At 40.9% G+C, this 17,606-nt stretch overlaps 1 protein-coding gene across 1 annotated transcript in view; it reads left to right on the top strand.

Annotated features, from left to right (window-relative positions):
- Positions 1-17,322, top strand: part of BHLHA15 (basic helix-loop-helix family member a15) — a 34,591-nt gene extending 17,269 nt beyond the window's left edge. Inside the window, exon 2 of the mRNA XM_063428864.1 lies at positions 16,351-17,322. Coding sequence (XP_063284934.1) covers positions 16,417-16,935 — 519 coding nt within the window. The 5' untranslated portion in view covers positions 16,351-16,416 and the 3' untranslated portion in view covers positions 16,936-17,322. The remainder of the gene's footprint in view (positions 1-16,350) is intronic.
- Positions 17,323-17,606: the final 284 nt, after the last annotated feature.

Genomic DNA, 17,606 nt, shown 5'->3' on the forward strand with positions numbered 1-17,606 from the left:
TGTGTGTGTGTATGGGGGCAGGGGCAATGTGTGTGTGTGTGTATGGGGGCAGGGGCAATGTGTGTGTGTGTGTATGGGGGCAGGGGCAATGTGTGTGTGTGTGTATGGGGGCAGGGGCAATGTGTGTGTGTGTATGGGGGCAGGGGCAATGTGTGTGTGTGTATGGGGGCAGGGGCAATGTGTGTGTGTGTATGGGGGGCATGGGCAATGTGTGTGTGTGTATGGGGGCAGGGGCAATGTGTGTGTGTATGGGGGGCAGGGGCAATGTGTGTGTAGAAGAAGGATAGGTGGGAGGGGGGGGGCTTTTTTTGTTTAATGTGTGTGTGTGGTTTTTTTTTTACATTTAATAATTAAAATTAATATAGAATTTATGTCCCCCCTCCCTTCTTACCTTTACTGGGAGGAGGGGGGACATCTTTCTTTCCCTGGTGGTCCCAGTGGGGATTCCCTGGTGGTCCCAGTGGTAGGAGTGAACTCTAGCCCGCGCTCCAGGGCTAGAGTTCACTCTCGCGAGATTTGGAGCGTTGCCGTGGTTACCGCGGCAACGCTCCAAATCTCGCGAGAGGAGGACCCGGAGGAGCTGCTGGTAACAGCTCCCGGGTCCTCTCTCCCTCCCCTGCCGGTCGGCTGTCAGTAATGTGCCTGCGCACCGGGGAGGGAGATCACTGATCTCCCTCCCGGTCTGCAGGCACAATGCAGGGCTGGCACTTGGGCAATGTCAGCCCTGCATTAGCCGGCAGGGGAGAATCTCGGGGGGGCAATTGCCCCGTTGCCCCCCCCTGGATCCGCCACTGGTTACAACAGAGGGGTTAAACTCCACATGAAAATCTTCTTTGAAATGCTAAATTCTTCATTGAAGCGCTATTCATAAAGACTCCAGGGCAAGCACCATGACCACTTCAAGTCACTAAAGTGGTCATGGTGTTTTGAGTAATCACTTAAATTACTGATTTGTCCTTGTGTAACCCCCAGGTATGTGCTTCCATACATCCCAACAATGGAAAGCATGGAATCTGGAAGGAGTGGGCCGAGCCATGAGGGGGCATCACCAATTGTACAACCTGCGTCACTGGTGAAAACCATAATGGGCAGGCTTGCACAGAAAAGGGTCGGGTCCACTCACTGACAGACTCCTATCTGGAGGCTACTGACCCAGTCCCTGCATTGTCCTAGTGCCCACTGCACAGCGCAAGCACATCTAATGAGGCATTCACACTATGCTGCCCGGGGACATTTCCCTAATGTCCCCATATGCAAGAAACCAGGGAAGTGAAGTGAGCCAGGACCTCAAAATCATGATTGTCCCGTCTAAAGCAGGACTGCTTGGTCGACTATGCTTTTGTAAGTCAATCTGGTTAGTTATTGTGAAATTACCATTTAAAGTAAATCTGTCACTTTTTTTTCTTTTGGTTTTCCTTTCCATAAGCTTCCTGTATCTGGCAGAGTATACCCCCTCCTTTGTCACTTGCCTTAGTTAATATTTTCCTTGATACCTGTGTGCAGCCATTTTGTTCTCCTCTGCCAATGATGTCTGCTGTTTGTCCTTGTGTGGGATGATTTTACTGACAGATAAATGTAATTGGTATAAAGAAGGGGGTATAATAGGTGCTCACTCCAATACACAATAAAAATAGGCTGCGGTACCTAATGCAAGGATTCCCAACCTTGTAACAAAAGGATACAAAAAGAAGGAAAGGAACCGCGCCCCAAATAGTGATTAATATATAAAATATACGAACATGGAAATTATGAACAATTCTTGTTTTTCCTCAAACATAAAAACAAAGAAAATACATCATAGTGTAGAACGGTATATTAAAATAAGGAAAAAATTGTGGAGTAAGTTGAAGTAGTTTGCACTCACATTTAGTAGAGCTTTCCAGGAGCTCTACCTTAATATGTAATTGGTAACTGAAACAGAATCTTGCTTTACGCTCTCCCCATTGTCAATTTTTGTCAACTTTACTCTTATACATAAGGAAAAGTAATTGCTAAACAGGAAACTTTATGAAGTAGATTAGATGAAGTTTATTTTGGTGGCAGATCCACTTAATGGGGTGGTTACAATCAAGTGTTCTTTGTAGACCCCTTGAGTTGCTTTGTGTCTTTATTTATTTTAATTTTATTTTTTACAAACTGTGCAGATTTCAATAGAAATTGGTGCTTTTATAAATTAACCTTTTTACACCCCGTGGCTGTCAATTACAGAAAGTTGCATCACTCCCAACAATTATGACATTTTGGCTAAGGGCATCAGAATGAGAAACTGTAAATGGTCAAGATGTTTAGGATTAGAATAAATGATTTGCCACCTGTCTAAACATATATTTGTCCTGTGTTTGGTAATAGTCTATGGGTGTTTATGCTCTTCACCTTTTCTATCCTTATTTATCACGTTGTAGACTCTGAAGTTCACCTGAACAGTGTTCGATCACCATGTAGTCCAATTCAACAACATTTTTTAAATATTAAAATACTTCTTAAATAGCACACACTTCCTCTACTGCTTTGATCATTTTAAGCCAAGGTTTTTGTATATAATGGATTTACTGAAAACCATTTAATCTTTACATTTGTTATTATGTTATACTAAATTCTGTTCAGTTTTTTGTTTAAGAAATGTTAATAATTCACTTACTCTTTTTCCAATGTCCTCATTCCCTGGTTGCAATTTGCTCTTGGCTTGTTTTGTGTTGTTTCTTTAACCCCTTAAGGACACATGACGTGTGTGACACGTCATGATTCCCTTTTATTCCAGAAGTTTGGTCCTTAAGGGGTTAAAGGAACACTCCAAATACCTAAATCACTTTAACTTGCTGAATTGCTTTGTGTGAAGGTGTCCTTTTTTTTTTTTTTTTTTTTTTAATAAAAAGTTCAGATTTCAATAGAACTTTGCACTTTTATATATTAACCTTGTTACACTTACCTGGCTGTCACGGAATTGCCCAGAGCACCTGCCTTGCAAATGCAGGTGTCATTGAGCTGCATAGGGAAGTCTGTGATTGGACAGCCACAGAATGTCTGGGAGGGGTTAGAAGGGGAGGGCTTGCAAAGGCTTCAGATCTGCATCTTTTGCAAGCTGTTTTTAAGATATACTACCAATGGAAAAATGTAGCAATAAATGCATGCATGTTTTCATTGGGGGTACAATAACTAAATCGTTAAAATGTGTATTGTTTTTTTTTCTAGTGGAGTATTTCTTTAACATTTCATAACTTAAGGAAGGAAAGTTTTCACCGTGGAGAATGGTAAATGAAATGTGTGCCAAATAAATCACAATATAATGTAAATTTCATGGCAGTAGTATGGAATGTTTCATTACGGTCTGTTTACTCTGTTGTGTAACATCTTTTTACTCATAGTCTATTAAGACCTCTTTTAAGACATTTGCATGAATATGTTGAAATGGATTATGTTGGAAGATGTGGGCTATAATTCGAGATCTGATGCTAGTAGTTAAAAAATAAATAAATAAAAATAAAAATAATTCCGTCTGATTGAATGAAATATTTAAATAGTAGAATGACTTTGGTTTCAGGTAGAATTTTCGAAGGGTTCAAGTAGAATTTTCACCCCTCGTCAAACTATAGCACTCAACTATCCAGACTTTCAGAGATTAAAACACGTTTACCCTTTTATATTGGAGATCTTGGTTCCTTTGTAGTCCAGTTTATTTTACAATACATTACTTGGCTTACCTGGGCAATAGTTGTGTTCGTAATAAATTAACAGAAAGCTTGGACTACTCCAGGAATGCTAGAACTTGGCCTAGAAATGTACAATAAACATAGTAGCTTTATTCTTCTTTAATTAAATGCCGTGATAGCTCATAATGAGAAGCTAAGACAAACATAGGAACCGGTTGAATATGAACAGATATTGTTGTGTTCCCCTGATAAACAAACCTTCTTCTGTGCCTGATTGCTCAGCTAGTCAGGCCATCATTTTCCATTAAAGGGACACTCCACTGCCCCTCACCCATGCATTTAATCATGCTGTTTTATGTGGGGTATATCCAAAAAGAGATATCAGAAGCTGACGATCTCTTGTCTGCTGTCTTTGCAGGCCCTCGTCTTCTAACTCCACCCAGACCTTCTGTTACTGTCCAATCACAGACTTCCTAATGCAGCTGAATGAGAAGTCTTTGCAAGGCAGGTGCTCTGAGCAATTATTGCCTCTTGAATTTAGCTCCACTGAACCAAACTAGGAAGTAACAGGACCGGTTGTTTGTCTGACAGCCAGGGTAGTGTAACAAGATTAATTTATGAAATTGGCAATATCGAAATCTGTACTTTTGTCACATCCTGCTCTGTTTTGCGGAGATGTCTGGCCTTGGCTTCTGGTATCCAGTACTCTTTTTACAATTCTTGTTTAGTTTTTCTTGGTTTTTCTGCTTCTCTATTCCATGTCTGGTTTTCTTTATGCTGGGTTTTCTGGGTTCATTCCTGTATTCCGTTCCTGGAATTCCCAGTCTCTTGGATTCCTTTAAATCAGGGCTGTCCAACCTGCGCCCCCCCAGATGTTGCTGAACTACAACTCCCATGATTCTCTGGCTATCTGTTTCATTGAAAGAATCATGGGAATTGTAGTTAAGCAACATCTGTGGGGCCGCAGGTTGGAGAGCCCTGCTTTAAATGTTTGTTTTATGTTGCCGTTTCTTTTCCATTAATCCTTTTGTTTCAGTTGGTTCCTGCAGGCAGTTGCTACAAGTCATCTGCAATTTTTTTTGCAGGTAAGTGCTGTGTGTGTTTTATTATTGTTTATTTAGTCATGCATATTTAAGCAGTTTCCCACCGTAATAGGAGTACTTTGCCACAGTTGGTGGGCTGCATACATCTTGGCCATTTATGTTTGTCTAAATCTCCAATGTTTATTACATATATAGTACTTAGTTTTGTCTCCTCTTGTTTTATTTTGTCTTGTATTCCCAGTTCATGTATAGTCCTGTCCTGCCCTGTTCATGTTTCCCTCATGTCTTGTGTACATGTTCTGGGTTCTGCTTTCTGCCCTGCTCCAGTTCTGGGTTCTCCTAGTCTTGCCTTGTTCCTGTACTGGATACATGTCTGCTGCAGGGTCCCCCTATCCAGTTCCTAGGAGGTCTGCATATCAAGCTCCTAGCCCTTGGGATCTGCAGTGGCTGCATCAGGGCCCTGATATGTGGCCACACAAACACTGGTGCTCAACACCAGGAAGCGTGTGGTTACCCTGCACCAGGCCCTGATGGTCCATTTCCACGCTGAGACTCCCTTCATCATCAGGCACTCAGGGGTCCTGGTTTCCGTACCGCCACCCGTGACAACTTTTTGTGAAATGATAACTTGCTGAAGTGCTTCAGGTGTGTGGAGTGGTCCTTTAAGGTGGGCCATCTCTTTTTGAGGAGCATGTTTTTTTTGTTACGATTAGTCTATTTCATAATTTGGCCTAACTTTTAGATGTTTTATAAAGAGCAATATGGTATATTGACTATCCTGGTGTCTACAATGTTATAATATTGGTAATTTAGTAATAGTTGTTCATTAATCATTAAGACTGGAATTATCACACATGGGAATTCTCCAAGACCTGTCCCAGCTAAATATAGGGTTTAAAGAGCTTATTAATGTGCTCTACTATTTTCTTTCCAGAAATCCGTTTAATAATCCCAAAAGACTATTTTTTTCATCTAGCAAATTTGCAGTAAGTGTAGCGTTTTTTCCTGAGAGTTTTTCATGACTGCTGACCAGTCACCAAATCCCGTCCGCTTTATTAACTTGTTTTCAATTTTTAACAGACCAGCAAAACTGTCAGCTGTTGGGTGACTTTTCCCCAACAGACAGATCCCACTTCCTTGTCCAGAGTTCGTATCAGCCTGCCTACCGCCATTAGCCCTCGGCAGGCTGCGACTCCCCAAGCCTACTCATCCTTTTACTTCACTTTCCATTGCGCTGGCCAGGAACACCACCGGAGCTATGACAACTAGAAAGAACAGAACCGCAAACAAACTTCTTGGCAGCAGTCATGTCCTTCCTTCCTTGTGATGGCCATTTAGGTATTGCTTCTCTATTACCAAACCCTAAAAAATCTGTCAGCAGGCAAGCAAAACGTGATTTACATTGCCTACATATCTTTAACTTGAACATACTTAAAGTGGCTCTGTCACCTTCTGGGGTCTTCACATATTTTGCAAAGATTCCAAATGGTGACTGGTCCGCTTTCTTGTACAGTGGACTGCGAGTGCAGATGAAAGTAGTTTTTACTTAACTGAAACGGTCCTTCGTGGATGCCACCATCTTCTGCAAATTTAGAATTCCTCACAATTCTCACAATTCTCACTATAGTATATAACCCAGCAAATTCCTTTTCCTACCATAGTTCCATACCTCCAAACATTTGAAGTGGACAAAGTGAGTGGGGGTGTAGCCAGAGACAAGCTGTTCTGAAAAATGTTAGGTGACTTACTAATAAGCATATGTCAATTAAAATGTCATTTGTAACAGGAGCAATGCATATTATTTACACAAACTGATTTCTAAACGTATTCTAGTTTAAAGACACATTCCTGTGGGTATTGTTGCTGTGGAGTTTATATACGCAGACATACCTATACTACAGCAACTCCTACAAAAGAGGAACATCAACATAGAAAAGGAATAAGGGGGACTTATGGACTGCCTTTCTTAAATAGGTACACTTGAAAAGTATGCATTTTAACATGTTTTTGCTTTTCTTTTTTTTTTGTGAAAAATACTTTAATTTTCCTCCAATCTATCTAAGCTGTCCCATCACTAATCAGCATGTGACTCAATCAAAATGTTACTGCCCTTCAAAAAAAATATCTGTGAGTTGTAAATTCTCGGGTTTGTAACTAGAGCTTAATTAGCTATTCGGTAACCAAGGTGGTTGCATAGGGCCTGGGCTCATCTGGCCCTTTTTGAGCCGGCAAGGATATCAAGAGATTTTCTTTCACAGCCTTGCACTGCCTCACTTCAATGAGGTTGTGTGGTCTGTGCCAATACTAGGTACAGGCCACTTTCACACACACAACTTGTTCAACACACACCGCTCACAGAAGCAGTGCCAATGGTTCTAGGAGGCCCTGGGCAACCTTAGTCTTGCTCTGCTTGTAAACCACATCCACATCAGCATTCTTAACCCATTAAAGCTATTGTATGATCTTACTGGAAAGTACTGCTGCTTGTCCAGGTGCCCACGCAACTAATGCTGTGGAAGCAAACGTTGTGCTCCATTGATGTGCTTGAGGTGCTTGTTGCACATGCCAGAAACCGGATGCTTTAAATCAGATTGGATTTCCTCATGCACCAACTCCAGGAAAGCTCTTATTTAATATTCACATGATTTCCTGGCAACACAATACTACCTTTACTCGCTTCTTAAACTGCTTTCATTTAGCAAATAATCCGTTGGCAAGTCAATTAACGTGCTTTCCTCCCCTTCCCTCCCTTAGGGTATATTCTAGAGCTAAGATTACTTGTCCTCTTTAACATACCTCATATAAAATCAATACTGGAAAATGACATGGAGAGAGGGGTCTAAAAGGATTTCTTTCAGGGGTGCAGTGCATGAGCAGGAAAACCACCAACTGACTTTAGGCGGCTGCCTGGAGCCAGGGCCGGACTGGCCCACCGGGATACCGGGAAATTTCCCGGTGGGCTGCTGCACCTTGGGCTGGACAGACAGCCTTAATTATCATGCTCCTGTAATTTAAGTATTTTCCTCTCGGACTGTACCAGCATGTGTCAGTCTGAGGGGAGTAAAGAGGGAGGAGCTAAGGGGCTGGTGCGGCCGGAGGGAGACCTGTCAGTTTCCCTTCAAAATGTACAGCAATTTTGGCCACAAGCCCCGTCCTTGCATGCAAGTTCCGCCTCCCGCACACAAAACCTGTTCCCACGCACTTTGCTGGCATCACCTGACAGTGCCAGGTAAGCTTCAACCATGACCGTTATTGTGTGCCTGCTACTGAGAGTTTGTGTGTGCGTCTGCTACTGAGAGTTTGAGAGAGCTTGTGTGTGTGTACCTGCTAGTGAGTGAGTGTGTGTGTGTACCTGCTAGTGAGTGAGCTTGTGTGTGCACCTGCTAGTGAGAGCTTGTGTGTGTGCGCCTGCTAGTGAGAGAGCTTTTGTGTATGTGTGTGCGCCTGCTAGTGAGAGAGCTTTTGTGTGTATGTGTGTGCACCTGCTAATGAAAGCTTGTGTGTGTGTGTCTGTGCCTGCTAGTGAGAGCTTGTGTGTATGTGTGCCTGCTAGTGAGAGTGCTTGTGTGTGTGTGTGTGTGCCTGCTAGTCAGAGTGCTTGTGTGTGTGTGTGTGTGTACCTGCTAGTCAGAGTGCTTGTGTGTTTGTGTGTGCCTGCTAGTGAGAGCTGGTGTGTGTATGCCTGCTTGTAAATGTGACGTGTGTGTGTGCCTGCTAGTGAGTGAGCTTGTGTGTGTGTGCCTGCTAGTGAGTGAGCTTGTGTGTGTGTGTGTGTGTGCGCGTGCGCCTGCTAGTGAGTGAGCTTGTGTGTACGTGTGTCATTGGTTATAGCTCTACTAATCGGTGCATACCGCTCATGAATTCTGTCAGATTGTTTTTAAACAGTTTGATAAAGCCTGGGGGGGTTCTCCACTGCATATATAATCAGATTCCTCTAACGCAAGGTTTTAGAAGCATATCATCATATCTATTCCATTGTAGGTGTGGCATTGTGCCAGTGACTCGTTCACAGGGAAAAGTAAGGGGTGGCCACATAATATCTAGACCATGTTTATATCAAACTGCTCAGAATCTCAGGATGCTAGTGAGTGAGCTTGTGTGTGTGTACATGCTAGTGAGTGAGCTTGTGTGCGCCTGCTAGTGAGTGAGCTTGTGTGTGTGTGTGCGCCTGTTAGTTTATTTATTTATTTATTTATTAAAAATTCTTAAGAAAACGCAGTCTTATTACCCATAGGGTCTCGATGCGCATACCAGCAATAAAAACAGACAAAACAATATCCAGCAAAACCACAGCATTATAATCACATGCATTTGAACCAAGTTAAAAATTTCATGTCATCCCATACGCCTGAGCAAATAAAACTTTTTTAAGCTCCGGCGGAATTTCAGTAGATCATTCTCAAGTCTTAATGTCAGAGGCAGGGAGTTCCAAAATTGCGCTCCCTGAACATCACTCGTTCTCCCTCCGCACTTTTTCTTTTTAAAATTTGGAATCTTCAATAAGGCTAAATCAGACGATCTCAAGGATCGACTGGGAGCATAGCGTGTGAATTTATCCTTCAGATAGTCTGGTCCCATACCATGGATTGCCTTATATACCAAACAACCATTTTTAAACAGAACCCGTTCACGAACGGGCAGCCAGTGCAAGGCTCTTAATGATGGAGTGATATGGTCATTGCGGGCCACATCCGTAAGTAGCCTTGCAGCTGCGTTCTGTATCAACTGTAGCTTGTGTATGATGTTCTGAGGCAGTCCAAGGTACAGAGCATTGCAGTAGTCCAATCGGCTACCGATGATGGCGTTGACCACCGAGATTTGATCGGAGGGGGTAATGAATCTAAAAATAGACCTCAGAAGCTTCAGGTGGTAGTGGCAAGAGCTTACCACCTGATTAATCTGGGGCTTCAGTGTCAACCTGGAGTCGAAAATGACTCCCAGATCTCTGACCTTGGTGGCAGGACTCGGAGATGGAGAAAACGAGTCCGGCCATGAGGGAAAGATACTACTCACCTCCTGGTTACTGAAGATGATGCATTCAGTTTTGGAGCCATTAAGTTTTAGATAATTGGCTCCCATCCACGACTGGATATCCTGTAGGCAGGAAGAAAGATTGTTTTGATCCTCCTTTTTCTTGGCCAGGCGAAAGTACAACTGGGTATCGTCGGCATAGATATGATAGGGAAGCATGTGGCGGCGGATGATATGGGTCAGTGGCCTCATATAGATGTTAAACAGGATTGGAGATAAAGCCGAACCCTGGGGGACTCCACACGTCAGGGAGATGTTAGAGGAGTAAAATGTCTCCAATTTTACCCTTTGAACTGACGCCTGTTAGTGAGTGAGTTTGTGTGTGTGTGTGTGTGTGTGTGCGCGTGATATTGAGTGAGCTTCTGTGTGTGTGGCTGCTATTGAGTGAGCTTCTGTGTGTGTGCCTGCTATTGAGTGAGCTTCTGTGTGTGTGCCTGCTATTGAGTGAGCTTCTGTGTGTTTGACTGCTAGTGAGTAAGCTTGTGGGTGTGTGTGTACCTGCTAGTGAGTGAGCTTGTGTGTGTGCCTGTGAGCTTGTTTGTGGTGAGCATGTGTATGTCATTGAGCTTGTCTGCAGTGAGCATATGTGTCAGTAGCTTTCCTGTGTGTCAATGAGCTTTTCTTTAGTGAGCGTGTTTGTATCAGTGAGCTTTTCTGTAGGGAGTATGCGTGTGTCCACAAGCTTTTCTGTAGGGAGCACGCGTGTGTCAGTGAGCTTGTCTGTAGTGAGCATTTGTATGACAGTGATCTTGTCTGTTGTGAGCTTTTGTGTATCAGTGAGCATGTGTGTGTGACAGTGATCTTGTCTGTTGTGAGCTTGTCTGTGTCAGTTTGTCTGTACTGCGTTTGTGTGTTTACCAATACGCTTGTTTGTGTGTGTCAGTGAGCCTAGGTGTGTGCATCTGTGAGCTTGTGTTTTTATGTCAATGAGCTTATGTATATCAGTGAGATTGTTTAGCTGTGTGTCAGTGATATTATCTTTGTCTGCATGTGAGTATGCTTACTATATAATTGTTTTCCTCTGAGAGGACCAATATTTTATATTAGAAAAAGAAATATACATTTATATATATATTTTATATGTGTGTGTGTATATATATAATGTGTTTATATATTACGCAATGTTATATATTACATATGACAATATATGGCGCAATGAGGCTGGCATAGATTTAGTTTTTTCCAGGGCTGCTTTGTATCCCCAGTCCGGACCTGCCTGGAGCCCAGTGATTAGACTTGGCCCCATTCACTATCTGTAGTGATAACCTGTTTGGGGGCCCTTTAGGATCTTTAGGATCTTAAGTTGTCTCTTATTACATGGTTTCCAGCTGTCTCAATACTTATACTGTGTCTTTACAGGGATTCTCAAGCACTGCATTGCTCTCTCTAATGTATCATAGAACAGCATTAAAACTCCCTCACGTCTGAATGGTTAACAAATCTAAAGTTCAAAGAAACACTATAGTTACCAGAACCACTACCGTTTAATGTCCATATAGACTTTCCCTGCAGGTTGAGCATTGTGGATGCTGCCTTTGCAGAGAAAATACAATGTTTACAATGCTGCCTAAGTTCCACTACTAGTGGTTGACACCTGGACAGCCATTGGAGGGGATTCCTAGAAATGGTCCTGCACTCTTTGCAGGACTGACGTTTGCTGTTTTCATGCTCTGCATAGAGATGCATTGACGAGATGCTGATTGGTGAAACGTGGCCATTTGCTGCACATGCACACTAGCTTCCCTATGGAAGATTGATGATCTCAGCCAGGGAGGCAGGGCAGCTATTGTGAGAATAGTGCAGTCAGGGCAAAAAGGTAAGCAAAATATATATATTTTTTTATTTTTTCTTAATGTAAACGGCGGGGTGCTTAGTGGAACGCTAGGAATATATGTACCCTATAGTGTTCCTTTAATCAATGAGTACATGGAATATGTACTTTAGCTATTGTTTCCAATCTCTCCCCCCCCCCCCCTCCATACACACACACATAATGAAAGACCGTAGCAAGCTAATGGCAGCCACCATTCTGCATCCTACAGCATTTTCATGTATTGAGGTAGGCACCTTCTTTGATTCTTTCCCCGGTGTCCAAGCAGTTCCTAGCTACGCTCCTGTCCCACAATAAGCTTGCTTTTATTTTATTTTTTATTTATTTTTTCTACTAGGGTGACACTGATTGGAAATGTGAAACACATGCTATAGAACTGTGATAAAGTCTGTTCTACCGTATAGGGTGCAGGGTGTCCATATCTTCATGAATATGTGCAATAATATGCCATAGGCAAGATGCTTCACAAGTATACAAAAAAAAACAGTCCGTTTGTCATTCTATATATGTTGGGATTTCAATTAAATTCCAAAATATATATTTTATTGAGTTGGTATTTCAATTGAATCTCAATGTAATTTATGAGCTTTTTGTAAGTTTTTTTTTTTTGTGTGTGTGTGTGTGTTAAAGGATCAATTAGACAAAGTGGTCTGAGTGCCTATAGTGTCCCTTTACTCGCTGTAGCAATTGGGTCCGTTTAATCTGAGAAAATATGAATATTTATGTATTTTCAACACAATGGTCTCCAACAATTCTTACTGCACTTTTTTTGTGAAAGCAACAAGCATCACAATCTGGTACCCAACAATATTTTGGGTAATGCTGATTTCCCTTATAAGATGTTTATCAGTGCTGGTGACACAAGTATCTAGCTACTCGCCCCAGGAGTAGATGTCACCATGATAATGTGAGCTGGATGCTCTTACTCAAAGGGATTTAGGAATAATAGGTAGGTGTGGGTGCAGGTTTGAGTACACAATACATTTTTATTTTTTTGGATGCCAAGAACACTGATATAACAAGAGAACGTATTTATTCAACATAATTTGTAGATAGGAAGAACAGGCACTGGTCGGAACAGAAGGGTAGCTGATAACAGCAATAAAAGCTTTTCTGAGTAATAATATCCTTCTTGAATGAAGGACTATTCTTCTCTACGCAGCACCAATATGGGTGTTGGCCCATAATTATGTGCGTCTCTCTTCAGCCTCTTGTTTTCAATGGGCAGTGTGAACAGCCCCCTAACTACACCCAAGAATGACTGAATTTAATGGCAGGCGGCTGTGGCAGCAATCAAACTAAGCTGTTGCCAATACTTTCCCTTTCTTAAGACTGGGAAATTGACAGAAACACCAGCCTGGAGAAAAAGCCTGGAGATAATTTCCAGATAAGGGAGGAAACACCACAGCAGCAGTGGTGTTTAGGTAACTTATTGCTGAAAGTAAATCTGAACAGTAATGAATGCAAGCTTTTCAGGTCTCGCCATTCTCCTATGCCATGTGACCTGCACAAAGTTGGTACTTCAGTGGTCTTACACGCCAATTAAGCAGTTTATGTCTGGTTTTTGTATGTAAATAAATTACAAAATTGTGTTTCCCTGTGGCACTAGCACAATGTCTAACTTTTACCAATTTTAACTACATTTCTAAATAAATTATCAAACACTTTTCTATTCTTTCTTGTGCAAATTACCCTATAACTCTTTTCATTTTTGTTTTCTTATCCAAAATCATTATTTAAGACCATTTTCTAAAGATACAGTACAATAGACTGGCCAAGAAGAGAGGTACGATGGAAACAGAGTGTCTCCCCTCTTGACACGTGGATGTAAAGTTGAGTCTGAGTAACTATGGTACAAGTTAGATTATATTTGTGGAATGAAATTCCAGAGTCAGTTTAGATACCCATTTCTCGGGTTTGCGAAGCCATGGTTCCCCGTGCAATGGGTTCAGGTGGTATCTCTATGATATGATTAGGGAAAAGGAGTTAAAAGAGTAAGGTAAAGAGAGTGAAGAATTAAAGAAAGAAGGGGGAGATGGAAGATTTCAAGGGGAGAGAGGGTGAGTGGTTGTGGCATATGTGTTTGATGTTGTCTAGGAAGAGTGATCCTAGATAGATAGTATCCAGGGTGTTCAAGTGGACTCCATTACTCTTCTTCTAAGACAACACTTTTTCCAATAGCCACTTATCCTTTCACAACTGGGTTACTGTCTTATGCACTGGTTTATCTGATGACCGTGCTCAACCCATATAATCCACCCTCAACTAGGATGACAAACCATCCTCAACAAGAATAATTTTCCTTTCTTCTAAAACAGCACTCACCCCTAAGCTATGAAATCCCCAATTGTAGAGTACCATACAAAAACAAATTGAATTGGTTCAATACTCCTATCTCTATTCTTTATTCAATATGTTATACTGCACTATAAGCCTGTAGGTTCCCAAAGGTTAGTCCATGATGGATATTTTGTTGCTACACAAACCTCTGTGGCAAAATCTGGATAATTTTTTTATTATCGCTGCCCTTTCTCTTCTATTGCAATTTAAATGTCATTCAAACAACTTTTAAATGTCACATCGTGTTAATAAACAAAGTTGGTTTACCTTATGTTTTAACAAAACATCAAGCCTGCACTTTCTCTCCTCTTCGTAGCCATATCTGTCTTCCATTCCCATCCAGATTATATAATTTGCTTTGAAGTCAGCCCTAATAATGGAAATAGAGGTATAACTGTGTGGCAAGATGACACAAACCCACACCATCCATTTGGAACACTGTGACAAAAGGTATGGTAAACACCCCTTACCAATGCAGAAGTACTTTACTGCTCACCTCTAATAGAGCCTTCTTTAAACTGGCTCTAGGCATACAGGCTCATGCATTTTAACGGAGACACTTCCTTCCTTGAAAACCAGACCCAGCTGATGCAGGAGGCCACAGGACCCCAAATGCAGTATAGTCAGAGTAAAATATTTATTTATTTAAAACAAATACACGGTAAAATCAAATTTTAAACAAATAAAAACAAACTAGAGAGTCCTAAGGCAATCCCATCCAACGCGTTTCGCCATCATAACTGCTTTCTTCATCGGATGTGTACCATTGCTTATTCATACTTTTTGTCTTAAAGCTCACTGAATTGGCTGGTATGGATTTTTATCACCTTGCCACACAGCTATACTTCTGTTGGCATGTTGAGTACATTTGGGTATGTATATCAATCAGCTCTATTCAATACTTATAAGCATGTTTTGATATCTTTATCATTATGTATTAATTCTGTATTACTTCCTGTCATAGCATCATTGCAACTAGTCTAGTGCACTTACTGTATATCCATTTTACTGTGATATAACCAATAAGGTGTCAAGTATAGCTGTCATTGATAAATAAGAAGCATATTCATATATTTATAATAGATAAAACCAGAAGTCCCAAACATCCCAATTTCGTCAGGCCAGTCGATTATCGGTTCCAACTTTGTTCCACCAGTTACACCAAGTAACTGTCGTTAGACAAGCACTTGCTATGCTCAGGGCATTAGGGCCCGCCAGAGAGCATTGAAATTGTGCGCCTGGATGATGGACAGGCAGCCTGTCATGCAGTCATGCCAGGCTGACCTGCCAATCATTTGGGTGGACTCGCCCTCTTTCTGATTTTCCATATTTAAAAAGACTGCAATAGCACAATGTTTTTATATGAACAATGGCTGAATGATTTGATAAATTACAAGAAAAGCAATCCTCCTTGGATAATATAAGCTCATCTCAGGTAAGACAAGAACATTTTAGTACAAGGGATAAGGAACTAGAAATATAATATAGATTATACTCTTTTCCTTAAGTTACTTTTCCCTGCTGAAAATTATTTTTTCAAAACATGAATCCCCATAGAAAGGCTGATCGAACTTGGAATCCAACATTGTGTGTCTGCATCCCAACCTCACAAGTTTCTTGAATATGGAGAGACAGTTTGGCTTTGATACCCCTGTCGTACTCCCTTTGCTTTTCATAGGCACCAGAGGCAATCAACAATGAAACGTAAAAGGACTATAATCACTGAAACAACTTTAGCTTAATGGAGTGGTTTTGGTGTATAGATCATGCCCCTGCAGTCTAACTGCTCGTTTAACAGAGCAGGAGATAACTTGCAAAGTAAACACACTGTGCTGTCGCATCAGATTAAAAATGTTTTCAAGTAGCTGTGTGAATCACAGTTTTAGTGCTTAAAGTATCATTTTAAGTGTATACATGAATGTACTCAAAGCAGCACTGGATCTTTTTCATGTGCTCTGCTCATGCAAACGTACTGCTACAGCACTGTTTATGCAACCATGCTTAGCGGGCAAGTTGCATATCAAGCTCTGAAGACTATTCGCCCCACTTGTTCACTGACATTTTGCCTCCATATAACAGTGCCCCTACCCTCTCATTTCACAAGTTGTCTTGCACATTATATTTCCAAATCTCATACTTTTTTTTGGCTTCAATTTGTCTCATGCCTATTTTTAGTTTGAAAAGAAAAAAATATGCTTTCTTTAATTTGTAGCACCGTAACTGAAAGCTGGTGCCTTACTTTTCGCTTTTTTTCTTGTTTTGTTCAGTCTACCAAAATATTCATCCACCAAAGTCAAAGATTATATGTTAACGTGGAACTTGCCTGTTAGCTAGTTTTGATTACCTTCACCAAAAGAGAAGGAAAATGTAGATAACAGGTCTTCAAGAAATGTATCTAAATGGGATTATGCATGACCATTTCCATCTCGGATATTGATGTGTTCTTTTTGTTTTTCAGATTTTTAATAGATAAATCAGGATAACTTTGAATAACATTAATTTGGATAACATTTTCTGTTGAAATATGAAGACAAAAACTAGAGCAGGTAGGAGAAGACTGGAAGCTGACCAGGACGAGGAAAGTCAGGGTCATCAAACGTCAAGTGAGGAAGACACTGGTCTACTGTACAAGGAAAATGGCAAAAGCAAAAATCAAGATTCTGTAAAAAGTAAAAGGAGAAAACAGTCATCCAGTGGGAAGGAGCACAGTGTCCGAAGACTAGAGAGCAACGAACGAGAGCGGCAGAGGATGCACAAACTTAATAATGCATTTCAAGCTTTAAGAGAAGTCATCCCTCATGTCAGAGCAGAGAAGAAATTATCCAAAATTGAAACACTTACACTGGCAAAAAATTATATAAACACTTTGACAGCTACTATAATAAACATGACCAGTGGATCATTGCCCACAACTCAGGGAACTGGCACAGACATTGGAGGCAAATTCTATCAGCATTACCAGCAACAACATGGAGAGGAGGACAATGATGAACATTTGAAAAAGTACTCTACACAAATTCACAGCTTCCGACAAGGTAGCTGATATAAAACCATCTGGTTTTGACTTTCCTTTTTTTTCTTTTTCTTCGAGATGGGCATGAATACGAAGGGGCATACTTAACCCAAAAATGTATATTATACTCCTGTTTTTTCCAATCAGTGAAACATTAAATTGCCGTTGGATGTAAAGCATATTTTAGAAAATGTAAATAATTTAGGTTAAGTAGAGTTGGACAATTGTATTGGAAATTGTGATTAGGCTGATTTGATCTGCTTCTCAAACCAGTTTCCATAGAATAACAATCAATAATTTGGAGACTACCCCCACTCTATTCTAAACGCTAAATTAGTAAAATGTGGACAGTTGTTGGTTTTGAGAACTGATTTGAGAAGCACTGTTTTGGAGAACAATTCTGCAAATTAATATTACATTTAAATTGTGAAGAGGGCAGTTATTGCTTTTTTGATTCAAGAGGATTGTATATATATAAAAAAAATAATCTACTATTGTCAGAATGTAAAATATTTTAGATTGAAGATGTAGGCTTTTTAATATTTGTAAGATCTGGAGGCACGGTTTGTCAGTGCTCAATTAAAGAAGGGGGAGCAATGAACAGGATTTGAGGGTAGAACAAAAATGCTCCCCACCCCCCCCCCCCCCCCCCAGCTCATGCTCATCTTATGAAAAAGTATTTTTACATTTAAATATTTTAA

Source organism: Pelobates fuscus, chromosome 8, assembly GCF_036172605.1.
Source record: "Pelobates fuscus isolate aPelFus1 chromosome 8, aPelFus1.pri, whole genome shotgun sequence".
Classification (NCBI taxonomy): domain Eukaryota; kingdom Metazoa; phylum Chordata; class Amphibia; order Anura; family Pelobatidae; genus Pelobates; species Pelobates fuscus.